Source organism: Mixophyes fleayi, chromosome 10, assembly GCF_038048845.1.
Source record: "Mixophyes fleayi isolate aMixFle1 chromosome 10, aMixFle1.hap1, whole genome shotgun sequence".
Lineage (NCBI taxonomy): Eukaryota > Metazoa > Chordata > Amphibia > Anura > Limnodynastidae > Mixophyes > Mixophyes fleayi.
The window spans coordinates 1,258,870-1,286,822 of NC_134411.1; the positions used below are offsets into that span (position 1 = coordinate 1,258,870).

Here is a 27,953-nt window from a genome sequence, read left to right on the forward strand (position 1 = left end):
TTAGTACCTGCTGTTACCTGGAATTAGTGCTGATCTGGGCCCCTGGAGCGGGATGTCAGCACCAGGTAAGTGAGAATCCTCTGCCAGTGGATGGGGTGCAGTCACACCTGGACCTGGCGCACTGGGCACGTCGGACAGACCCAGATACAAGTCTGCATTATTGTGTGAGAGCGATCCCAGGGGCCGTGGGGGCTGATTATTACAGCTTTAACCCTTTATCAGCTGATGGCACATAGCGTACGCCATGTGTCCACCTTGTGTGTGCTGTAAGAATAGGGCTGCTGTAATCCGGGCTGAAGCTATTTGTGACTGCTCTGATGGGGTGGCTCAGTTGTGGGTTTGGGGAACAGGGGGAGGGGGGTTACAGAATAACACCCTGGGGGTCTGATGCAAGCTGTGCAGGGAGATGAGCACTTTCTCCCCGATCGATGGAAGATGTCATTGTTTGGGTTCGGTGTATCATTCATATGGTGGTCGTCAGTAAATTTTTGTAACTAAGTTCCCTGCTGGTTTCTGGTGGAAGATTCGGTTTATAGTAACTTTTTTATTGTAACCTATCTACTTGTGAGCAGGGGCTTTCAGAATACCGCTAGGGTTTTACATTGCTGCGCTGTGCAGAACGGTTTATTTCCAGCATATTATAAGCGATTCTAGAAATAAAAATACATATGAGCAGTTTTCTTTACAAAATGCCGAGTACATGTGTCTTGGACACGACGTGATGTCTTTGAAAAGAAGAAAAAATGTATTTAAATGTTTGCAAATATTCTTATCAATTGGAGGATTATGAAACAGGATAAAACATCTCCTTATATGTAATAACAATCTCCAATCATCCTGTTGAGGAATGTTTATATGCCCTTATGGAGTGATGTCAGCTCGCTGAGTGCACCTCACGTTCTGTATTTAATCAGTAATACAGGTACTTCAGCTCCCTGCAGACAAGGAGGATGTAAATGGTTATCTGAAATATCTGTATTCCTGACTGGCTCCTGAAACACATTAGTATATATTTCTGGATGTCACTAGTTGCTGCTTGGTGTTGAGTTCTGGTGCTTTTGCTGTCTAGATAGCCATAGACTTGAACAGCAGCAGCAGCTCTATATGAAGTGATGGTCTGGAATCTGGCAGCTTGATCACAATGAGCAGGAAGCTGATTGTTCACATGTCTGAAGTGAAGGTTCTGATCATTACAGCAGGAAACAGGACAGATATTAGCTGAGCCCCTTTCCTCGGGGTCACATACCCTGATACTGACCCCATTGCAGGCTACACTGCATCATTAGGGTCTGCCCGAAATAAATACAAATCAAATCTACAGCATGTCCTTATTTCTGGGGAGTGTTGGCTGACTACAGTTGGGGAATCTTGTTGGGGTAAGAAACTACAGAAGGAACGATATAAAAGTGACTATTATATACTGTGCTTCACTATACAACCCATAAAAAGATATTTTAATATTCTGACGAAAAGCAGTATCTGCTTAGACTAAGAGATAAAGAAAACGTTTCCCCCCAAAGAAACCAGCACATTGAGGGAACATGATAGTTCATCCGTCAAATGTCTCACAGATATTAAGGGGTTAAAATCTTGTTTTCATCTGTATAGAAACGACACTGAAATATCAGCGATTGCAGCAAGGTTTCCATGTCTAATATAAAGGTATAATGTCCATTTAATACCAGCTCCACAAGTGATATCTCTCTAAATTCTGCTCCCAGGGATGTATTTTGTAGGCATTCTATGGAATTATATGCTATAAAAATCCTTCTGCCCCCCTCCCCTCCAAGCCCCCCTTATGCAGAGTGTGTTCAAACAATACTTTCCCTTCTGACCCTATAATGATTCCTGTCCCGGGGTGTGGGATCAGAGGGGTTAACCTGTTGGCAAGACCTGGCTTTGTTCGCCTGCATTAACATTTTAATAATTACACGGCTTGGAATGTGCAGGAGCCAATCACAGGCAATCTGCGGGTCACGTTATCTGATTGCCTTTTGAAATGATTGTATGATTGTGATTACCTGTTTACTGATATACTGGGAGAACAAACAGCCGGCAGGATACATCTCACAAACAATTAGACACAATTATAGCACTCATTAGGGAAGAAATGATAAGTCTGTGATTAGCGTGTAAATACCTCTTAGCCCTCCTTGTTCCTATAATAAAGGTACCAGTGTATTCTGCTAAAGGCTCTGTAAGCTTAGAGGACCAGAACTGAACCAGGAAGGTAAAATATTCTGTTCAACGTTACGCTGACATTACAGTGCAGTATTACCTATAGCTGGAGCACAGTGTCCTGATCTGGGCATGTCATACAGGTCAAATAGCTGAAAATGCTGTCAGTTCAGCTGCTGTGACATCACTGACCCTGTGTATGAATCAACCAATCCACACAGTGCATTTCTGCAAAGCAGGTGTGCCGAGCTGTCAGTCACTCTCTGCTTCTGTGTGAGAGAAGCCCCTCCACCCTAATATGCAGGAGTAACAGAGGTTCATATGAACACTCAGTTGTTATATATGTTGACTCAGTAATACACAGGCTTTTCTGTATATGGCTTTACACCCAGATGTGTATGTAGCGATACACCCACATGTAGCGATACACCCAGATGTGTATGTAGCGATACACCCACATGTACATTTAGCAATACACCCAGATGTGTATGTAGCGATACACCCACATGTACATGTAGCGATAAACCCAGATGTGTATGTAGCGATACACCCAGATGTGTATGTAGCGATACACCCACATGTACATTTAGCAATACACCCACATGTGTATGTAGCGATACACCCACATGTGTATGTAGCGATACACCCACATGTACATTTAGCGATACTCCCACATGTGTATGTAGCGATACACCCACATGTGTATGTAGCGATACACCCACATGTGTATGTAGCGATACACCCACATGTACATGTAGCGATACACCCACATGTACATTTAGCGATACACCCACATGTGTATGTAGCGATACACCCACATGTGTATGTAGCGATACACCCACATGTGTATGTAGCGATACACCCACATGTGTATGTAGCGATACACCCACATGTACATTTAGCAATACACCCAGATGTGAATGTAGCGATACACCCACATGTACATGTAGCGATACACCCACACGTACATGTAGCGATACACCCACATGTGTATGTAGTGATACACCCACATGTACATGTAGCGATACACCCACATGTGTATGTAGCGATTCACCCACATGTGTATGTAGCGATTCACCCACATGTACATGTAGCGATACACCCACACGTACATGTAGCGATACACCCACACGTACATGTAGCGATACACCCACATGTGTATGTAGCGATACACCCACATGTACATTTAGCGATACACCCAGATGTGAATGTAGCGATACACCCATATGTACATTTAGCGATACACCCACATGTGTATGTAGCGATACACCCACATGTGTATGTAGCGATACACCCACATGTGTATGTAGCGATACACCCTCATGTACATTTAGCGATACACCCACATGTACATGTAGCGATACACCCACATGTACATGTAGCGATACACCCACATGTGTATGTAGCGATACACCCACATGTACATTTAGCGATACACCCACATGTACATTTAGCGATACACCCACATGTACATTTAGCGATACACCCACATGTACATTTAGCGATACACCCACATGTACATTTAGCGATACACCCACATGTGTATGTAGCGATACACCCACACGTACATGTAGCGATACACCCACACGTACATGTAGCGATACACCCACACGTACATGTAGCGATACACCCACACGTACATGTAGCGATACACCCACACGTACATGTAGCGATACCAAGCTACAGAGATGGAGATATGCCCAGAAATAATACTGAATAATATCAAATACCGATAAATAAGATAAATACAGGTTTCAGCTAATGATCTGAGCAGGTTCCCAGAAATACACCTTGGATGTGATGAATTCCTCTTACATGAATGGATGCTTGAAGTAATTACGAGGTACGAGGAAGGGAATTAGGCAATTTCTTCACCAAACAGCACATCTATTAATTTGTACACTGTTATTAAATCAAGGAATTTCTTTCCTAATTTACTGTATATTTCTCTAGTAACAATAACTCCTTATACCTGATTTCCTGCATTTACATAAGCAGAATACACAATGTATTAATGTCTATGTATAGCGCAAATAATGATAGTGTATCCATGTGACAGAGATACAATGTAGTCACACAGTTCATTTCTGAAGGCTGCAGTATAAAATAAGACATATAAAGAGGATGGACCCCCCCCCACTCCCACCTCAATATTTAGCACAATTGAATGGAGGGAGGGGGTGTTGACAGAAGTGGGGTGTACCTAGCCCCCCGTGTACGGAAGGGTCTGATCATATGACACCCACATGGGACCCTGGGCTAACCCAGCAGCCAATGACAAGAACTACAGGGGGTCTCCATTCCATTTAGGGCTATTTTCTTGATATTTGGTGCTTCTGTCAGATCTTCTAATCCATACTTTATAGAAAGTGTTTTCAGAAGTGTATACCCTATAATGTGTTGGGCCTGTTTAACACCTCTTCCAGTAGAGGACAGTATGTTCCTGACACAATTAGGGCAGTTTAGCATGTGCCCACCAAGCTTCACTCTGAGCTGCATTTGCCAATTTATCGATGTGCCAAGTTCAGTTCCTGCATCCTCAGCCGTTATAGTATTTCAGTATAAATATAGTGCTTTAGGTAAAAAGACAGGGACCATCTGTGACATTCACGGGCAGGATAGATTGTTACCATTGTGTTACAATGTCTGCAGACATTTCTGTTTCTCTAGGAGCAGAAATAAATAAGATTAATATGTAAAGGAAAAAGTGACCGCGTTGGATTATTGCTAAGTAATATATTTTCTGCTCATTAGTAACTGAACCTCTTCTGTCCGTGTCATTCAGTGGGTGGTCAGCCCTGTGATGTCACTGATTCATGCAGAGAATTCCTTTCCCCCCCAATCCCAGTAATCTGCAAAACAGATATTTGGGAGTTTGTTGAATTTCCTCTCTGTCACCTGCCAAAGCCCAGAGGCGAAACATTTCATCTCCTCGCCCTGAATTATTTTGTTACATTGTCCTCCGGTTACAAATTCAGAAGTAAGTGGAACCTCAGAGTCCGAAGAGGACCCCGCACCTGATGTAATATCCGCTTGTATTATGGTTTACTCCAGACTTGTGGCTTATTAGCATAAACCTGCGTCTGGGAATCTGTGTCACTAATAGCGAACACCCCAATAATGACCATTTCTATCTAATTTCCCCGGAAATAAAGACCTTAATGTAAGTTATAATACAGAATCCTTTTCTCTAGATAACGTGTAGAACACAGCAGGAAGCTTGTCACACCTTCTCCCAGAATGCCGCACCCACACGTATGTTTACATACCAGTAACGCCACACAAAGCTGCCGCTTATTACATGGGTGACTTTATTATATGGCAGATATTTTCCTATTACTCTATGCTGTAGGATATGTTTTTTTATTATTTGTTTAAGGGGGAGATTAATTTCACTGCGATGTTTCTTGGGAACAGTCCGTACATCACCTCGATGTTATGGCTGAATCTCTGCGTCCCCTGTAGGTGCGCAGAATAATTAGCAGCAATAGTGGCAATATGCGCATCCAATCATCAAGGCCCCTAAATGTAGGAAATAGTGCATTTTATGTATTTACATTTCTTTGGATTGACTTATTGACTATGAGGTTTGTAAAGTAAACGGCTGGTTTACAATATTTGTGAGATGAGGATTTTTGCATTGAATCATTGGAAACCCCATTGATTAATGTAATGTCACAGGGGCTCTTTCTAGGCAGTTTTACCACATTTGATTCCTCCTGGACTCCCCGTTATTGTCAGCTGGTTTCCCTGGAGGCGCAGAGTGCCCTCTGCGGTGCGGCATCAGAGGCGCTGCCGGCGTTCTCTGTGGCGTTGCTTTGAGATTCCATGTTTGCTTGTACGATACATGTGTGAGGTTTTGTTCTTGGAGGTTTGTTAAACTTTGCAGCTGAAATATTGATAATTGCTGAAATTCCGCTGTGGTTTAGATGATACAAAGATCTTGTCTGTTTTCGCTGCATATTTTGAAAAAGATCTGAAAACTCAGAGATTCGATGAGTGGAAAAGAAAATGTCTATTTGTAATGGGGGCTGGGATATGAGATTGTAGTGTTGGCTTCTCGTTATTACACATAGAACACATCAAGTGGAATATATTATGGTAACTATACACGGCCCATGGAACGGCGCTATGTGAATACCAGCGTCTCTTTCTGTAAATACCACTCACGTACGCGGCTCGAGTCTCCGTACATCACTGATTTACATCTTCTGTTTTAGACACACTAAATTAATATTCAATGTATTTTCTCTTTGGGCTCCCAGTATTGAGAGATCAAAGCGCTGTATTATGTCTATATTTATACTTGTGTATATTTGTTAGTACTGAGCTTTGTGAGCTGAAGTCTTCAAAGCTATCGCTCATCTCTCCGATGCAAAATAAGGGCCGACGTGGTCCTGCTGTATTCCTGCTCCCACACTGCTGATTTTTAGGAGATATTTGAGCCTAAACCCCCAGCCCCAGCCCTCTCCTGGCACACGTAACACAGCTCTTGGCAAACAGATTAAGAGAACGACGGAATGGATGCAAATATGTGTCTCCTGTATGCCAATATTTTCAATATTCATGGAAACCATGAAAAATAATGACAGCAGGAGATCCCATTCAACGAGCCAGAGAAATGCCGGAGAAACCACACCCAGCTCTAGGAGGGAACACACTGGGTGCCGGGACAATATGCCACATTGTCCCCATTTGGCTCCTGACACTTCCTTGTTGTGGCCTAGTTTTCTGCACCAGATGAACTTCCCCCTTTTTTATGTATTTCTAGGGAAACACCTTCCTTAATTACCCGGGGATAACTGCTTCATGCCCATTGTTGGGGCATTGCTGAGCCATTGTTTTAGGACTCCGATCCAATAGGTATCAGCGCAGCGTTTCCTTTTATTTCCTGGTGGTAAATGCGCTTTATTTATTGTTTTGTAGAACACATTTCCAGATTGGGAATAGAATTAGAAGTGGATGGACTGATTGTTGAAGCAGCAATAGAAAAATCTAACCATATAATAAATTTAGTGTTGTATCACTTGTTCCATGTCCCCCATCGCTCTCTAGCATTCATGAGGGGCAATCTGTGCCATGTTCACTCCTCTCTCCACTCTGTGGGGTGTGCGCCTCATTGTATCAGAAAGAAGAAGTTGGAAACTCTATAACAATGGTGATCCCACCGCTGACAGGAGCTGCCTCAGACTTGGTTATAGTTGGGAGTTACATCCTTATTTGTATTATAAGTGATATAATTCCTCACCAATCCCACAACACAGGATATGACCCGCAAACTGCTGTGTTAGCTGGCTGGGATTATACATATTAAGATTTTCTTGTGTGATTGCACTTACACATCACTAGAGAGACGTGTGATAGATATAAATTATATATATAATTGTGTTGAGTGGCTGTTGATTTTGGGAGACACACAGAGGAACTTGTCACATTGCGGAGTTGGTCCAGTAATCAGATGTAATTACATTGTAGTTCTGTAGCCCTGAGCATCTTATCTCATCTCTTCAATTGTCACTGTCTGTAGCTGTGAGTGTTGGCAGCACCATGCTGGGTGCAAATAGCTTTATTTACAATGTAATGAAGTGTTTACGAGGAGCAACAAAGGAGAGATAAGGACAGTGTTCTGCACAGTAATGTCCCCACTTACATTACATCTACTCATCGCTCCCTCACTGCTCTATGCAACAAAGGGACCTGATCTCAGTTTCTCAACATGACATAATCCAAATATCAGGCAGGGGAATCCTGTGACAATTAGTCATTCAGCAAGTTTCCATAGGTGTCTGTGTGTGTACAGGGGCGTGTGTGTATCTGTGCGTGTGTCTGTGTGTATATATGTGTATGTATCTGTGTGTATATATGTGTATGTATTTGTGCGTGTGTGTGTGTACAGGGGCGTGTGTATTTATGTGTATGTGTGTGTGTGTGTGTGTATATATATATATATATATATATATATATATATATATATATGTGTGTGTGAATCTGATTGGTTGCTATGGGTTACAGCACATACGTATTTGCACCAGTTTTCAGAGGTGAAGGAGAATACTTTGACTTACTGATTATTATTGAGATGAAACGTTTTGCAAAATGTTTTGCTTAAACTATAAAAAATAAACATTGAAACATTATCTGCAGTGACCACACAGCTGTATAAAATAAACATTATTATTATTATTATTATCATTATACATTTATACACCTTACATGTTCTTTACACTTCTTTGCTAGTACGACTTGTACAGAACAGCCCTTACCCCAGATTTGGGGTGTGGGCACAGAGCGGTGACCTTCCTGGCTGCACGTAGACCATGCATGTTTACCCAAAATGGGGCTTCCACCCTCAGATCACTTTAGTATCTTGTAAATGTGCTGCTCCTCTGTGTGTTTCAGTCATGTGTTCCTAGCATCTGTACTGTGGTACTATAGTATTATACTGATCATTATGGTATCGGGGCAGTAGAGACACACAGACGACCATCGCTTGACCAAAGGGCAGTTTCAGGGCTAAGAGCGTACTCCTGAGTTACTGCTAATAGTACATTGCTCACAGAGCGTTGTCTGTAAATGAAGGACAGATTGTTTAGGGACATCTTGGTACTCTCCGTTCTCCGGCTGATTGTCTGACGTTCTCTGGTGAGGGAGAGCTGTGGTCTGTGCAAGACGAGGATCAAACTTCTAAATGGTCCTTATGGGATCCAGACGTTTCTATAGGTTCATAGCTGCCCCCACATGACCGCTCTATACGTGTGCAGCTGACAGTGGACACATAACACACAGGGATGGAAGGAAGGCATTGTGTACAGCCACATATTATTCATAGTGAAAATAATTCCGTTCCCCAGCTCTGATCTATGTACAATCTGCAGATAATGTGCGTTCTCTGTGAAAGAAACATCTGGTGTCACATTCCGGATACATGAAAACAGGCTGATGTGCAGATGTAGAAACTTTCTCTGCCTTTCAAATATTTGTCTGGCCTTCATGTGCTATTTACCTTTCTGTGTGCTGTGGCTGTACCTCTCCCCGTGTGCCCCGTATATAATCACCATACTCTGTGTCCTGCATAATCAGACAGACGCGATGCAGATGTTTTATGTTACGCAGGGAAAGTGGTGTCATTTATAAACAGCAAAGTAGATTTTCTTTCACCAATCTGTAATAATGAGAGACCTGGGAAAATAAAACTACACTATGTCTGTAGAAAGACCTGAAATATTCATATAACACACACACAGCACACCTATAACCGGAACATGTATGTGCCATAAAGCCAGATCATGCTTCCTACTAGGTGAAACTGCTGCTAAACAGGTCATAAGATATCTGCACCATCAGCGTAGGGAAGGATTTTTTACTGTAAGAGCTGTGGAGTTCCTCATCACAGCAGCTGGTGATGACAGACTCACTAACTGAATGTAACATGGATTAGTGTCTTTATTACAAGATCTGTATATATTGGGCCTGATTTATGTTGAGGTGTAAGTCCGTATGTGTGCCGTATCTTGCTCACTGACGGACCTTACACCATGAACGCAATTCATGTCTGAACGCAAATGACGGTGTAGATTTACTAAACTGTTGGTTTGAAAAAGTGGAGATGTTGCCTATAGCAACCAATCAGATTCTAGCTGTCATTTTGTAGAATGTACTAAGTGAATGTTAACTAGAATCTGATTGGTTACTACAGGCAACAGCTCCACTTTTTCAAACCCGCAGTTTAGTAAATCTACCCCCTACAACTTGAAAGATGGAACGGTGGATGAAAGGGACGGATTGACACAGCAACTTACAGTAAAGGTGCGCCAAGGGCGTTGTAACATAGATGCGACAGATTCAGGTCCTGGGTATCTAGTAAGTGCGCTTGGTTCCAGCTACAGGGCAGGTGTAAGTGCCGACTGATAGTGATGACTGGTGCAGCATAGTCTGTATGTGTGCACCTAGTAGCACAGGACACTTATATGCAAGGAAGATATGCTATATAAATGCATTGTATATACTAAGTATATATGTAACTGTTTAATGTAAGAAATATATATAATTTTTTTAAAATCCATATTTTTAATAATGATTATACTGTTCATTTATTTTATAATATTTAATGTATTGTATGCTTTGGATGTGACCTTATATTGCACATGTATGTACAGACTGCAGTATGACAAGTAACGTGTACCCAGAGCATCCTCACACTCAGACTCACATGGAGATGTATCTTGCGATGCAACTGGATTTGAATCTGGTCGAATCTACACACAAGTTCTCTGCTCTTTTGTTTTTTAAATGCACATTACATGCAGATTGTGTTCCGAATATCAACCAGACCCTTAATTCCTAGAGGACGTTGTGGGGGTGATAGATCCAGAAAATGTGTCATACCTTCATTTTTAGGGGGTAAAAAATAATTCGGAACCCATTGTAAGCTCCACTGGGACCAGCCTGCAGGGTGTAAGTAATTTCTGATGAGTAACGAGTATTACTCATTAATTTACAAGTGAAGTGAAAACATGTATGACTGTCCGGGCGGATGTTTTCTTATTTCATGCTGGAGGAAATTCTAGCAGACGTAAAAGAAGTTTAAATACTGGCAGTGTCCGAAATGTCCACCCAGAGCCGACTCTTCTGGGGGCTAAAAATAGACACATTAAATCAACGTATAAAAATAGAAAATGTGCAAAATGCAGAATTCTCATACGTCAAAGTGTTTTTCTCATTAGATTTATTTAACTGTTTAGACACCAGCAGTGGTCATTTGTATGTGTAGGCGGTTCAGGAACTTGCCAGAATTAAGTGCTACCCTGAATCACCATTATCAAGGTTAGTGCCAGGTTCCCAAATGTGTTTGGGGACCTCCACACCCTCTATATAACCACCCTAATTATACCCCTTCGAATGTTCTTGTATTTGCAAACTGGGCAATGTTTACATTGTTTCTTGTATCTGTTCTTATTGGGCATTTTATGAGTTAATAATTATCAAGGGGGGGGGGGGGGGTTATATGGAATTAAACGGCATTGTGACCATATTCAGTGTCAGCCCACCTGATATCCCCAAACTTTGTCCGATATGTTCTATCCTTGTCTGGGAACATTTACATGAATAATTGTCAACGCTGTTGTTATATTGGATAAACTTTTATGTTTAGTATTAATGAATATAAAAGAGACAGACAAGGATGTGTGACCTATGTACTTGTGAGCTGGAGATTGCAGCTGTATTAATTCACTGTGAAATGTAAGTTGTCTGCTCATTCACTACAGTGCACAGGCAGGAATACAGACAGTTCCACTTATATTTGGGAAACGGTGTTACTGCTCTCTGCTAACCGTTACCCCCTCAAGTTTCATTCTGTGTGGGATAATTAAGCCTTTGTTGACCAATCAGGAGCGTGTTTCCATTTGAAATATCAGAATTGTTTGGATTGGTTGCTATGGGCTACAAGACATTGGGTCACATTGTAACATTCTCAGAGGCAATCTGACCCAGATGGCTTTGGGAGGAGAGAAGGGGATTCTAGTACAGAGACAAAACTATGGCAGTCTAATGAAAAGGCGATGCAAAAAGAAAATTATTATACACATATTGCTGAACATTTTTATTAGATGGAGGAAAATAAAAACTGTGTTAGTGTGCATTTAAAGGTCCATTTAAGTATTGCTCTATAAATGTATTTTGTGGTTAAATACTAGAATAATCTGTTCATATCATTAGAAAAATATAGAAGACTTTTATTTAAATAGAAGATGACAGATTTCAGTTTGTAGTAACACAATAATCTGATCATCTCAGGATGAGCTGAGCCCTTTAATGACCAATAATTGTGTAACTTGGGTTGATTTTTCGGTGTTCTGATGAGTCCCAGGTTTATTTAACTTGTTTCCAGCTAATCTGTACATGACATTCACAGCCAATATGGCACTGTGCGGATTGTACAGTTTACCTGTGCAATGCTCATCTCGGTCACCCCGAAAATCAGCCATGCACCTACAGTCCAGCAGATCGCTCGCTAGACCTGCCCTGCGCTATACACGTTCCAGGACAAGTAGCGCAGCTGTGCGAGCGCCTGGCATCCAGCAAACGAGGCAATGTTGTTTTAAGCCCACAGAGATCTCAATGCTGATTTCTATTATATGTTTTACAAAAGGATTTTGTTCTGATTGAAAGGCTTGTTATTGTCCTCTGCATGCTATCTGTACTATCCTTTTCCTCTTCACCCTGTAACAACATACACTGAGCCGCCTGTCTGACTGTCTTGGGTGATTGGAGAAATTTCTCACAGAGAAGTCAAGTTTTTAAATCATTATGGGTCACAACCCTCCCTGAAAAGGTAGTTTGTCCCCCTCCTTCCTGCTGCTGCATCATTGTGCATTGTGTCCGCTCCCCTCAGGAACAGGGTCAATATGCCACAAACATGTGACACGCAGAATTTTGGGTCCTTTATATATGGGCATGTGGGTGATAGACCTGCCGGCAGTATATATTACTCTTATTATTTACTGATGCATAATGCTCCTGGGAACATGTCACTTATTGAAGCTCCATATATTAATGAACTCACTTTGTGTATAGTGATATTATTACACACGTCTACGTCTTATAGTGATATTATTACACACATCTATGTCTTATACAAATACTTACTAAATAGTAATGTAAAATACGAAACTCCACAGCATGGAAAATATAAGGGATGGGTAACAGCGGCTTTGTTACATAGAAGTATGACATTTAATACAACTATAAGCAGTGTGATGTCCTAATGCTGCAGATAATTCTCGTCCCTGTTTCTGCAGATGACTTTTCCAACAACAACAATGTGTCAGTTTCTTTCTGTAACTCAAAGTAACAATCACTAAATATTACAGGCCTGAGTCATGAAGGAGAGCAAAGCAAAAAACAGGAGTAACTTTGCACTTGGGCAAAACCATGTTGTATTGGAGGGGGAGGTAAATGTAAAATGTGGTGACAGATTTATAGTTGGGGTAGGACATGTCCTAGATCAACTTTAAGTTACAGTGTATATAAACCTATCAAGTATTCGTGTGCTAGATGAAAATACAGCCAGAATTTAACTTGCGTGCAAAATAATAATCTAATTTGCACCCCTTGTATTGTTACATGGTTTTGTCCAGGATCAAATTTACTCTTGTTTTGCCTTAGTCTCCTTAATGACTCAGGTCCAATAACACTAAGCTTTCTGTAATGTCAGCACAACGGGCACCGGGCCCTGTAGGAACAGTACGTTTAGTACCAATGTAATGGAAGCAAAGTCAGTGACAAGCGTTCAGAGCAAGTTCTCTGTACGTCACCAGAGGTTACAGCACCACGATTAGTATATTGTCTCATCAGTATGCAGCGTGCACTACCCAGACCCACACGGTCTATGTAATAACAGCATCACCCCCTGTAATACCAGCATGACACCCCTGTAATGTCTGCAATGCCCCCCCCCCTGTATTGCCAGCATTGCCCCCCCCGTAATGCCAGCATTGCCCCCCCCCCCCCCGGTAATGCCAGCTTTGCCCCCCCCCCCCCGGTAATGCCAGCATTGCCCTGCCACTAGGTGGGCAGTTGCCCTGTGGGTAATGTGACGCTTACATGTACATACATGGTAATATAAATCACACGTGTAGTCATTACATCACTATTACAACATTTGTCGCTAGACAGCGACTGATCGCTCTCACCAGCAGCGTATATAGAAACCTAAACAAACACTTTATCTGTATAACTGCAGCGTTATCGAGGATCCCAACACCTTCTATCTTAAACAATACATAGGAGCAATTTCTTCTAACAAAAGTTTGGATCAGTATTGTACAAACCCGTAAGAAATATTCTGCCGTCCGTTTGTCTTTAATGAAATGTATATTTATAGGAATAATCAATGCTCACCTTTCCATAGGATTTAATATTAGGAGAGCTGGGTGACCTTCTGCAAACCACAAACTGATACTTTGTATAATCAAAGAGGAAAAACCTTTTTCTTCCTCACAACTTAGTGTTGACACAAGAAAGGCCAAATTCATTGACATCAATGACTATAGAAGCATATGAAAGCGGCCTCTCTTGAGTATTATCTGCCCGCCGTCCCTGGCACACGTCTGCTGCTTGTGTCTTATAGGAAATCTCTATTATTCCGCAGCCACGCATGGCTTAGGTGTGGCTGGACTTGTATCCAGACTGACACACAATGATCGCTGTTACCCTAGATGGGTGTAGCAAAGCAAAATGTTCTATTCATGTTTTCCAAACGATGTGCAAGGTCTGTGTCATTTGATCCTAACTGGGACTTTATTGCCTTGTGGTCTTTTCTAGTTCTCAGGACGTTAACAATTACGGAGCTGGCTGAAGCACATATGGTTGTAAGTGTGCTGGTAGTCATCTCTTAAGGCTCACGTCAGTCACAGCACAGAACAATTGGCATCTGGCAAACACATACACATCAGGCTGAGGTGGAGCGCAGTCACCCCTGGAGAGGGGCGATATAAAGCAGCTCAGAGTATGACCTCACGCCCATTGTAAGTGGAGGCTGCAAATGGATTCCCCAGTAAATGATTATTATTAACCATTATCTGTTCTTATTGCGCAGCGCATTACAGAGAATGTTTAATCATTCACATCCGTCCCTGTCCCAGAGGAGCTTACACTCTAAATTTTCTCCTATTGCACACACCACAGTTTCCTTACAGTATATATTATGTATAGGCAAATGCACAGTACTACTTGTCTTATTCTGTACGCTGGTATTATTCTCAGTATCTGGTTTTATTCTGTATGTATGGGCTACTTCTCTTATTCTGTACGCTGGTGTAATTCTCGGTATTTGTTGTTATTCTGTATGTATGGATAAATGCTCAGTGCTACTTCTCCTGCTCTATTTGCTGGCTGTCATTGTCTGTATCTGTTCCTAGTTTAATGTGATAATTATTGTAGAGTCTCTCATTAATGTAATGACAATGTTCATGAAATGTTCGGGGTTGTAATACTATTGTGTCGGCCTAAACTCTACCATGCGGGTTGTGGTCCCTGCCCCTCAGTAGTGTCCATGTGTTAAAATTGTGTCAATAATGTATCAGATTCACATATTCAAATAATTAACTCAGAAATAGTCTGTAGATGTTAGAACTTCCTTCAGATGACACAGTTTTCCAATGAGCGACAAGCCAGGAAATGGTAATGACCGCGTGACCTTTATTTTGTGGTCTCCTAATCTTAGTAGATCTAAACCTGAGTGGTTATTGCTGTAATTGACTGTTACAGGGAATAAGCTCCCAGCAGATGATTTGAGAGGGATTTAAACCCAACTATCTTCAGAATAAACCTGTAGAATCGTTGTCACCAGTACAGTAACTCTGAATCTGATTATCTAACTGCAAGTCTCCTCTATACGCTGATATCTCCTCTGTACGCCGGTATCTCCACTGTACGCCGGTATCTCCTCTATACGCCGCTATCTCCTCTGTACGCCGGTATCTCCTCTGTACGCCGATATCTCCTCTGTACGCCGGTATCTCCTCTATACGCCGGTATCTCCTCTATACGCCGATATCTCCTCTGTACGCCGGTATCTCCTCTGTACGCCGGTATCTCCTCTGTACGCCGGATCTCTCCTCTGTACGCCGATCTCTCCTCTGTACGCCGATCTCTCCTCTGTACGCCGATCTCTCCTCTGTACACCGATCTCTCCTCTGTACGCCGATCTCTCCTCTGTACGCCGATATCTCCTCTGTACGCCGATATCTCCTCTGTACGCCGATATCTCCTCTGTACGCCGGTATCTCCTCTATACGCCGGTATCTCCTCTATACGCCGATATCTCCTCTGTACGCCGGTATCTCCTCTGTACGCCGGTATCTCCTCTGTACGCCGGTATCTCTCCTCTGTACGCCGATCTCTCCTCTGTACGCCGATCTCTCCTCTGTACACCGGTATATCCTCTGTACGCCGATCTCTCCTTTGTACGCCGATCTCTCCTCTGTACGCCGATATCCTGTACAGTGCAACGTGCCCATGTAATAAAATGCTGCTTTTACTTGCACCCTGCAAATCACTTTATTTAACAAAGAAATAAAATACCAACTAGAGCTAAACACAACACAGAAATCCTTTTCAGCTGCCTAGTTTCAGTTTATGTGACTATAGCTGGCTCCAGCCACTAGTTTAGGATAAAATGCATGAACTGAAAGAAAATAGTCTACTGTTCGCTGGCCGTCCAGATGTCCGAACTATAGTTGTATCAGAAGACGTTGTTTTAGCCTCTCCTGCCAGCGATGACCTCACTAAGGACCAGGCTGGAGGGAGAGAGATCCCCAGCAATGACCAAGACTGGTTTCCTTCCTTTCATATTTGTATTGAGCGATCTCCAGTGTCCGATTCTTCCTGTCTCAAACAGAATTAGCCCTTTATAGTAAACAATGGCTGTTCTCTTGGCTCCTCTTTCACGCTTTGCTTAGATTCTCTTTCAGGGCAGTGCCATATTCTCTGCGCTGGCGTCCTGTTTTATTAATCTGGTCACCATTAACCCTTGGTGGCCCCCAGCACAGACGGAGTTAATGGGAAGTGTGGGAGAATTTGCACAGAAAACCCCATCTTTACAGAAAAGATTTGCCCTCAATGGTGCTTTTTGTTTACTGTTTTCCTAAAAGGGGCCTCACTATATTTCATCTGTCAAACTTGCTTTTCTTTTTTTCAACAATGCTTGATTGTGTTCACCAAAGGGGGAAAACTGCAGGTTCCTCCGACAGGAGAATTCTGTATTATATTTTCCTGCCAAATTCCGATCTCTGTTTTCCTTCCCTTGAGCTCACAAAGGACTCATAACTTACTGTCAAGTGTGAGAGAAGCCACAATGCCCCAGTGTTGTTCAGCGAATAGGCTGCCTAGGATGATGCCCTGACTGGCTACTAGGTCCCAGTCCTGCAGTAGCTGTTGGGTCCTGCACTTGTCTGTAGGCCCAAGAGATAGTCCCCCGTTACCTATTGTCGGTGCTACAAGTGAGGATGTTCTGGCTGTGGGTACTTGGGACTTGCCAGCTGGGCATTATTAACTAAGTGTGGTTTTTCGGCAGTGACATTAGCTCCTTGTGGCGTGGGACGGCGTGACAATTGGTATGCCATCCAGTTCTGAAGTTCTGACCGGCTTCATAGGAGAACGCAGCTCTGAAGAGTGGAAGAACAGCCACCTAATGTAAGTGCTGCATGTCTTTATATCTTCTCATTTACGATGTAAAGTTTTTGCATAACCCGGGACAAGAGATGTGTTGGGCAGATGTCTCCGGCACCTCGACTGACAGCTTCTAATCCATTGCAAGTCTTAAATCGTTTGTTTAAACAATTAAAATGTACTTGTGTGTTTCTGTTGTGTCTTCATAATCCGGCATCAGAAAAACTCGGCAACTGACAGGATTCTGTGTCTTAGAATTTATAGTGTGCTCGGTCTACAGCTTTCTATGGTTTTGGAGAACTGGATTAATATCTTTGTGCCTAAGTGACCTGTTGTGCCAGATTCATAAGTTGTGTTGAACCAGTATTGGCTGTTCCACCATCAGCACCAAAACCATTCTGTGGGTTCTCTGTTGGTAACCTGGCATTGTCTGGATATTGGCCCCTCCATACTTCTATACTCCTCATATCAGAGGTCTACAATGTAACTACATATACTGCTTGTGCTTGTATGTTACATGTACATCTACACACATGCACTAATGATGCACATCCATGTAATCACCGTTATATGGGATGTATGATACGTACATGTCATTATATGTACATTGTCTTACTATGGGAATACGTACAGCGGTGACGTGACTAATAGATTTGTGTTATATAAAGGATGAGGAAGCCCTTGTATTAGAGGGACAGGCTGCACTGGAGCCCTTTTGAACAACCTGTAGCTCTCTAGGTGTTGTGAAACTACAAGTCCCAGAATGCTCTGCGAGCTGATAGTTAGCAGGGTATGCCACAGGTTGGACTAGAGGATATATTGACAGGTGAAAGTTCTGTAGCGCGCTGTGTTGCCATTGGTTGATGTCCGTGTGCTGTGTAAGCTGTACAAGCTATGTGTCATTATCCAGCAGACAGGTGGAGTCTGCGCAGAATTTGCCGACAATCCATTAGTACCACAGCCTATGTCCCCCAGTACTAGGGCATCGGGTATCCCTAGAAGCACCCACCAACCTGCCTACATAGTTTTACTCCCATCTGGTCCAGCAGATTAGACAGAGCTCAGCTCACAGACACATCTGGTCTCCATTCTGTGACCTCTGGAGGGTGGGAGGCTGTGACCTTCACTGGCACGTTGAACCTCTGAACCTCCACTTACAGATGTCATGTACAGATTCTACTTTATCTCTTCATATTACAGCTGTCTAACATTCAGACGCAAAATATCTATAACCAATCCTTATGTTTGTGTCATATACAATAGAATAAATCCCTGTAATGTTCCTAAACACTTGTACCGTTAATTCACTATTAATAATTAATCATTTATGTACAGAGTAGACCCTACACTCGCCCTTTGTGGAGTCGCATAAGACAACATTTTCCCTGTTGTGTAAACTCTGCAAATACCAAAAGCAAAAGGGTTACTAATGAAGCTATTGTGCTGGGTGGGTGACTCTCGCCCCCCCATACCTGGGAACCAGGAAGGAGCCTCGCGCTGTGTGCCAGGCTGGCAGGATTTGCTAGGCTACCTGCAGGTGAATGTAACGGGATTACTGATCCCTATGGAGAATAAACTAACAACACTCACACAGACAGCACAGGTATAACGTGACTCATCTTATAGTTAGTCCTTGTTCTGTTCGCTGTTTCAAACATGTAAATGTATTGTGGGTCCATTCTCTGTAGCGATCAAAGTTACCAGTATATGTGGCCATGCACCAATAGTGTAGGGGCTCATTGATTAGGGGGTCTGCTTGTAGTCGGGCTCAAGGTGTAAGATCTGTGTATAGGGGGATAAGGGTGTAAGCTGCTTAATATGTAAAAGGTCAGTGTGTAGGGGGGCAGTGTATAGCAGATTCTTTGTATAGAGGGCTCAGTGTATTGGAGACTCCGCATGTTGGGGGACTCAGTGTATAGGGGGCTCAGTGTGTAGGGTGCTCATTGTATAGGAGACTCCGTATGTTGGGGGACTCAGTGTATAGGGGGCTCAGTGTGTAGGGTGCTCATTGTATAGGAGACTCTGTATGTTGGGGGACTCAGTGTATAGGGGGCTCAGTGTGTAGGGTGCTCATTGTATAGGAAACGCCGTATGTTGGGGGTCAGCGTGTAGGAGACTCCACGTGTTGGGGGGGTCAGTGTATAGGGGCTCAGTGTATAGAAGACTCTGCATGTTGGGGGGGGTCAGTGTATAGGGGGTCAGTGTGTAGGGGCTAACTGTATAGGAGACTCTGCGTGTTGGGGGGCTCAATGTATAGGGGGTCAGCGTTTAGGGGGCTCAGTGTATAGAAGACTCCACATGTTGGTGGTCTCAGTGTATAGGGGGCTCCGCATGTTGGTGGTCTCTGTATGAGGGGCTCCGCATGTTGGGGGTCAGTGTACAGGGGCTCAGTGTATAGAAGACTCCGCATGTTGGTGGTCTCAGTGTATAGGGGGCTCAGCGTGTTGGGGGGCTCAGTGTATAGGGGCTCCGCATGTTGGTGGTCTCTGTATGAGGGGCTCCGCATGTTGGGGGGGTCAGTGTACAGGGGCTCAGTGTATAGAAGACTCCGCATGTTGGTGGTCTCAGTGTATAGGGGGATCAGTGTATAGGGGGCTCAGCATGTTGGGGGGTCAGTGTACAGGGGCTCAGTGTATAGAAGACTCTGCATGTTGGTGGTCTCAGTGTATAGGGGGCTCAGCGTGTTGGGGGGCTCAGTGTATAGGGGGCTCCGCATGTTGGTGGTCTCTGTATGAGGGGCTCCGCATGTTGGGGGGGTCAGTGTACAGGGGCTCAGTGTATAGAAGACTCCGCATGTTGGTGGTCTCAGTGTATAGGGGGCTCAGCATGTTGGGGGGGTCAGTGTACAGGGGCTCAGTGTATAGAAGACTCCGCATGTTGGTGGTCTCAGTGTATAGGGGGATCAGTGTATAGGGGGCTCAGCATGTTGGGGGGTCAGTGTACAGGGGCTCAGTGTATAGAAGACTCTGCATGTTGGTGGTCTCAGTGTATAGGGGGCTCAGCGTGTTGGGGGGCTCAGTGTATAGGGGATCAGCATGGGTTGATCAGTGCTCAGTATAGAGATTGTTAACTACAACTCTACTCTGTTACATTTCCCGACAGCTGATGTATTCTTGACTCATTTCCATTGTAACATTTGTGATCGGTCCAATTAGAAAACATTAAAGTTTATATTTAGCAGGAACCTGCTGTCTGGATTCATTTCCTGCTGTAATACAGGATTATTTAATCAGACACTAATTAGCTTCATATCTGGAGGAATGAAGGTGCGGGAAAGTTAAACGATTTGTTTCCATTTGTTGTATATCCAGAGGACAGTTCACAGAGTGGGATCCTTCATTCCTGGTGCGGCTGATCCGTGTCAGAGATCTGGGATCTGGCGGATGTAATATTACTCCCGCGGCCTCACTGTGTAACAGAGGCTGTGACGGACACACCACACCACGTCTCGGTAGAAGTACAAAGGACATTTGCTTCTGCTCAGACTTGTTGTATTGTTCTGTGGCTGCCAGGTCCGGTCTGATCCCAGTGTACCTATATAATGGCTGTGCTTGGATACTCCATAATAACTGCTGTAGTCCCTCAGTCATGCTCACAGACAGCGGGACCAGATACCAGCAGAGAGATGATTACAGGTACAGGTCTGTCTATAATACACCACGTAACCCTCACACTGCAGGGGCTCACGGGGGGTCTCTAGAAACCCCTTCCCTCTGCTAAAGAAGTGCCCCTACATAGCGGCACTGTACTATACAGCAGCCGCGGCGCTGACAAAGAAGCGTCCGCAGCTGCTGTATAGTACAGTGCTGCCGAAACGGAGCTGCGCGGGCGCATGCGCAGCGGCTCTCTCGCTTCTTTTTTTTGTGGGTGGGGGGGGGGGGAACCCCCCTTGAAAATCCTGCGTGCCCCCCTGCACTGCCAGCTCAGCCTCGTGGGGGGAGAAACTGATTAGTTTCAATGTGAAAAACTTGATAAACTCTCTTTTTTTCCAAAAAGTGATGAAATCTTCTGCATATATAATAATTATTTTGTATTATTTATATAGTGGGTTTTTTTCTACCAATAGGTCTCAAATCACTTTACATGTGTCTGTTCACATTGGCACAGCGGGTGATTGGGCGTGATCTCATAATGACAGGGGTGTGGCTACATCCTTGGGGGAATGTATTATGCTGCCTCGTACTCCCCTCCCCTTTCCCACGCTTATGCGGCCCCCGTTCATCGCTAGATGAAAGTGAGTGGAGTTATACCTCCCCCCGTTGTGGCCCCATCAAGACTGTCCCTCCTAAATCAGGATGGTTGGGAGGTGTGCGCAAGTGAGGCCACCATCTTGGTCGCGCTCATTTGCTGACTGTATAATGATTGATCTTAGTCCCTGATCCATTGGAGCTTACAGTCTAATTCCCAGCCACACACAGACAGATCCATTCTGTCAGAAGCCAGATAACCTGCCAGTATGTCAGGAGCATGCAAGGAAACCCACACAAACACGGATAGGGCCCTCGTGGGAATCGAACTCATGACCCCATCGCTGGAAGTCAGCAATGCTAACCACTGTGTCACCGTGTTGGGTGGGATTTTGCAGCCCATATTATATTTTCCTAAATGCATCCAGTAGTTTTACATTTGACATATATTTGGCCGCAGTTGGCCCAAGTCAGAATCTAACCGGATTTACCCAGAAGATGGGAACTGGCATTAAATGCAATAAAAACAAAGTTAACAGAATGCTATATAATAATAAATATACTATAAACAGTCTGTGTATAAAGTGAATTCTACGGATATTTACAGATATGTCCCATTAGAACCATCATTGTACCTGACTTATTGACTTGTTCTCCAGGACTATGGTGGGGCCTCTGCACTGGTCACCTGGAGCTTCTACAGGGACAAACACTTTCTAAATCTACAGAAACTTGAAGAAAAGTTCCAGATTTTGGAAGAGTGGTTTCCTGTGTTCGTCACTCTGCTCTATAACCACAGTTAGTGAGAATGGGGTAACTACCTGGTGGGCAGGTAGCGTGTGACCCCGATACGTGGGGCAGATTGTTCTGTACGGTTTCCCTGCAGACAATACTCCTGGCGCCTGTTTGGTCATGTCGGGCAGGTGCTTCCATTTCGCTGTATCCCCTCTGACCCTATATTTAGGAATGTTCTATGTACATAATGCAGTTGTGAGACCTGATTTCACAGCCGCTCTGCGTGTTCCAACAGAATTGTGTGAATGAGGGCGACTACAAGCAGGTGAGATTTACATCGCCCTAGGGCTGAGGATCAGATATCTCCATTGTTTCTCTTTGTATTGATGTTTGGGAATTTCTGTGCATTGTGGTGCTGTGTTCGGGGCAGGGGGGTCGTGGCCAGGTAGAGAGTAGGAGCCGCTATCAGAATGGCAGAAACCAGAGACATTTCTTCCTCTAGGACTATAACTGTGTATTGCCTTGTAGGGGCTATTCACATGCTTCTCTGTACCGTGTGTTTACAGGTATGTCGCGTGTCACCTGTAATGAGTATGACTCTCTGATTGCTGAACGTATTCATGTCACTTTCTGTCGCTTGTGCCCAGGAATCTCCTGGCTTGTGACCTCTGTCCGTCCGCTCCCGCGCCGTTGTCATTAAAGTCCTAAACCCGAGACATCACATTCACCCTCTGACTATTATGGCTGAGAGCAATAGTGTGTTTACCAGTCATTTAATGAGATAACATTATATCCAGTGGTCAGTGGTCACTTCATAGTGTCCTATGTCTGTACAGAGTGTAATAGAATTGTATTATGATCAGTGGTCAGGTCATGTTGGGGGTGTAGTGTCCTATGTCTGTATACAGTGTAATAGAATTGTATTATGATCATGTCCAGAGGTCAGGACATGTTGGGGGTGTAGTGTCCTCTGTCTGTTTATAGTGTAATAGAATTGTATTATGATCATGTCCAGAGGTCAGGTCATGTTGGAGGTGTGGTGTCCTATGTCTGTATATAGTGTAATAGAATTGTATTATGATCATGTCCAGTGGTCAGGTCATGTTGGGGGTGTAGTGTCCTATGTCTGTATACAGTGTAATAGAATTGTATTATGATCATGTCCAGTGGTCAGGTCATGTTGGGGGTGCAGTGTCCTATGTCTGTATAGAGTGTAATAGAATTGTATTATGATCATACCCAGTTATCAGGTCATGTTGGAGGTGTAGTGTCCTATGTCTGTATACAGTGTAATAGAATTGTATTATGATCATGTCCAGCGGTCAGGTCATGTTGGAGGTGTAGTGTCCTATGTCTGTATACAGTGTAATAGAATTGTATTATGATCATGTCCAGTGGTCAGGTCATGTTGGGGGTGTAGTGTCCTATGTCTGTATACAGTGTAATAGAATTGTATTATGATCATGTCCAGTGATCAGGTCATGTTGGGGGTGTAGTGTCCTATGTCTGTATACAGTGTAATAGAATTGTATTATGATCACGTCCAGTGGTCAAGTCATGTTGGGGATGTAGTGTCCTATGTCTGTATACAGTGTAATAGAATTGTATTATGATCATGTCCAGTGGTCAGGTCATGTTGGGGGTGTAGTGTCCTATGTCTGTATACAGTGTAATAGAATTGTATTATGATCATGTCCAGTGGTCAGGTCATGTTGGAGGTGTAGTGTCCTATGTCTGTATACAGTGTAATAGAATTGTATTATGATCATGTCCAGTGGTCAGGTCATGTTGGGGGTGTAGTGTCCTATGTCTGTATACAGTGTAATAGAATTGTATTATGATCATGTCCAGTGGTCAGGTCATGTTGGGGGTGTAGTGTCCTATGTCTGTGTACAGTGTAATAGAATTGTATTATGATCATGTCCAGTGGTCAGGTCATGTTGGGGGTGTAGTGTCCTATGTCTGTATACAGTGTAATAGAATTGTATTATGATCATGCCCAGTGATCAGGTCATGTTGGGGGTGTAGTGTCCTATATCTGTATACAGTGTAATAGAATTGTATTATGATCATGTCCAGTGGTCAGGTCATGTTGGGGGTGTAGTGTCCTATGTCTGTGTACAGTGTAATAGAATTAAATATTGACAACAATGAATAACCAGGAGATTATATTATCATGATGGGCCATCTAATACTCCAGCTATGAGATGAAAGTTGTGTGTTTGGATATAATTACTCTAATAACAATACAGAAGGTCAGGAACGGTTGGTACAGTGTTTTGGAGGTGGTGTCTTTGGATGCGGCACATTGCGGTTGGGTGACCAACCCTCTGATCGTGACACCAGCTACAATTACACGGTTAGTATTGAACAGTTTAGTAGGGTAATTGTTTCCTATCCTTCTCCCCATCACATTTTCTTGGGTTCCCCCCTTTCCCATCTCTGTCTCCCACCCTGGTGTTATCCCCTATATCTCTGTTTCTTTATCACCCCATATTATTGCTGTATTCCAGCATCTTCTCCAGCCATCACTATCAGTATAAATCCCTTATCCACATACACAGATGTCTCAACAGACCTGTCAGCAACACCACTATTGTGGTTGGCGATGTTCCCAGTGTGTAGTGCATTCTGGGAGCGCGCCAACACTCCGACAGGACGAGAGACAAGAACATTATATGTGTTATAAATACCTGCTACCTGCCCACCATAAACCATCCTAGGGCCACTTAGCTAGCGGAATAAAGCTGGAACCGTCTGGATTAAAGATAAAAAGAAACTAATATTTACTTCCACAAAATTCTAAGATGAGATGGTTTTGTAAAAATGTTTTTTATTATATCTTTTACAGACGTTTTGATTTCTAGCACAAAAAGTCTCTCTCCTGAAAACATTGATGCAATTAGTCATTTAAAAATACTTTTTGCAAATTTACTATTTCTACATAATGTTAATTACTGAGTAGAGTGATGTACAGCGTGACGTACGTGTCTCTGTGTGTTCTACCCACGCGTTATATATTGGAAAATATTCTGAAAGGGATTTTTGTCCAAAATCAGCCTCTTTCACGGAATACTGTGAAAATTACACCTGTACCAATTAAATTGTTTTATTTACACAGTGCTGTATTCTCTGTTGTCTTAATGCAGGTTGTGTAACTTTTATGGAACATTTTAAAGAGGGTACGTCCATATAAAAGAGACTGGTGTATATAAGATTTTATTAGTGTTGGATTTTGGTAAATATGGGCATTTGAATAACATTTCTCAGAACTGTTCCCTTTTCGCCGGCTGCGCCCGTGTGGCTGTACAAGATTACACACAGATGACATCTCTGGCTCTCAATGTTCCTCTGGATGCTGGATCAGTGTCTTGTGTCATTAATGAAAGGTTTCAGTAGCGAGTAGATAAAAGTTTATCATCAATGTTTTGCGGACTGTCTAGTGCCTGTTGGAGATGTAGTTCAGGATCAGGATCTTTATTACATATCTGGTGGGATTGCCCCGTACTAAAACCCTTTTGGTCACAGGTTATAGGCATCACACGGAAGATGCTTGGCCAGGCTATTCCCGATACCCCGGTGTACTGGCTCCTCAATAAAGTAGATATGCCAATTTCCTGCTTTAAAAAATCTATGTTAAAATTTGTGATATCAGCCGCCAAGGCAGTCATACCTGTGAGATGGAAAACAACCACGCCACCAAATGTTCGGGATTGGATCAGGAGATTAGAATATTACAGGTCCATGGAAGAATTATATTTGTCAGATAGGGACTCTTTTGTAACATATTATACTATATGGAGACCTTGGCTGGACTTTATAGATTCGCCAGAGTTTGCGGCCTTGGGCTCATCCGTCTGAAACATGTATCTTTAGGTTACAGGGGTGAACCAGCCGTCTGTAATGGTTGGATTAGGCTATGTTCTATATCTCCTCTCTATATGCTGTAGGCCTTTTATTATTATGATGACTTGCATCTTGCCATCCCCCATTCTTTCCTTATGTTTCTTTGTTATATCCCCCCCCCCCCTGTCTGTCTTTATGTTTTATATGTCAGGTCAGCTATACCCACCTTTCCTGGATGGGAATGTCCGCACTCTCTGACACATTCAGCCACCTTTGGCTTAGTGCGATGTTGTTATGATGTTATAATCTCTTTATTATTCGCCATCCAAAACGAATATTGTTGAAATTGCATATATGTAACCTGTGTTTGTTACTAAAAACCTCAATAAAAACTTATTTTAAAAAAAAAAAAAAGTTTATCATCAAAACTCCAAAGAGTTTGATGACAGAATTTGGTATCTCCACTTTCTGGTGTTTCCATGGCTGCCGTTATTACTCAGGCCATTTACTCTGTGTCTTGATTAGTATTATGCAGTCTGTATACAACATTCACGTTACAGTGGACGCAGCACATTGTCGGACAGGTATTACACCGGCGCTGAAGACGTATCCCCTGTGATAGAACAACTTGTAGTGTCTGTTATACATAACGCTGCTCTCTGCCCCCACATTGCCTGGCTGATCAGAAATCTACATCAACTGGAACAATATAAGTTATTGATAGACAATAGATTTCATTTTTCATTCATCTCAACTCGGCCTGCTCTGATGTTGAGTCTGTTGAATACATTGATTTTCATTTCCTTGAAATATTCACATTTTTCATTCAGTTTCTGATTGTACGATGGAACCTGTGTGTCTCAGTCGCACTCAGTGATATCTGTTCGGAGAGGATTGCAGCTGGCAGCATAGGGGTTAATCTGCAGGGGGGAAATAGCTGGAATTTAAAGAGGAGAAGGGTGGAGAATTTGCAATTGTCGCGCTCTACAAAGAGAGCCTGGCTCTTCCTCGCAGATAATGGTGCGAGTCTCTAAATAATGGATTCATCCCTTAAGAGTCCCTACAAATTATTTTCAGGAACAATCTTTCAAGTGTTCAGTGTTCAGCACCAAAGTCCCTCTTTTTTCGCGGAAGATGTTGCAGATAATCATTGTGACTTGTGGTGCAGTCACTTAGTCTTCATTTGGAGAATTGATGTAAATTATGGAGTGAAATTGACGGCTGAGATCAGGGAAGGAAAATGATGTCGTCTTAACTCATCTGCACAATTCCTGGGAGAGACCGTGTCCTTAAAGCATAAAGTGCGCATCTAGGTCGCCATGTCACGTTTTTATTTTACCGACTATTAGGTAACTGGATACCACCTGTTTCATCCATTAGAATAACAGCGTCACAATATTGTCGCTGTTTAATCCCATAATATCTATGAACTACAAGTTGCTATATGTCAGTGAAACCGATCAGGAGTTACAGTTCATGTTTAGGAGGTAACTCTGGTCGGATTGGTGGCACAACGCAGGACAACTGCTATCACTCAACATGTAGGCTGGATTCTGAGCAATCCTATAATATTGGATTTAAAGATCAGCATTTAACTACGGTCTGCGCACCTTATTGTATTCAGTCTTCAAATAATCGGGATGTCTACCTATCTGAAATGGTTGGAGATGGAACTACCTATAGCCAATCAGATCATTGGCATTCTCACAGCAGCACTGAGTATTTTAGGAGATGAGTGTGCAGATATTCTGGGAGGTGGAACCAGTTTCCTTTAATATTGTGTCATTTGACTTTGAAAGGGCCTCAAAAATACATTTTACTGGAGGATCTGCACCA

General features: G+C 43.1%; 1 protein-coding gene across 6 annotated transcripts in view; it reads left to right on the forward strand.

Moving 5' to 3' along the window:
* SOX6 (SRY-box transcription factor 6) overlaps positions 1-27,953 on the forward strand; it is a 307,461-nt gene that overhangs the window by 100,041 nt on the left and 179,467 nt on the right. For 4 of the 6 annotated variants that reach the window (XM_075187593.1, XM_075187595.1, XM_075187594.1 and 1 more), the window contains one exon: positions 17,255-17,373. The exons of the other annotated variants lie outside the window; for them this stretch is intronic. In XM_075187593.1, the coding sequence (XP_075043694.1) occupies positions 17,297-17,373 (77 nt within the window). In that variant the 5' untranslated portion in view covers positions 17,255-17,296. The remainder of the gene's footprint in view (positions 1-17,254; positions 17,374-27,953) is intronic. 6 annotated transcript variants of the gene reach the window in all.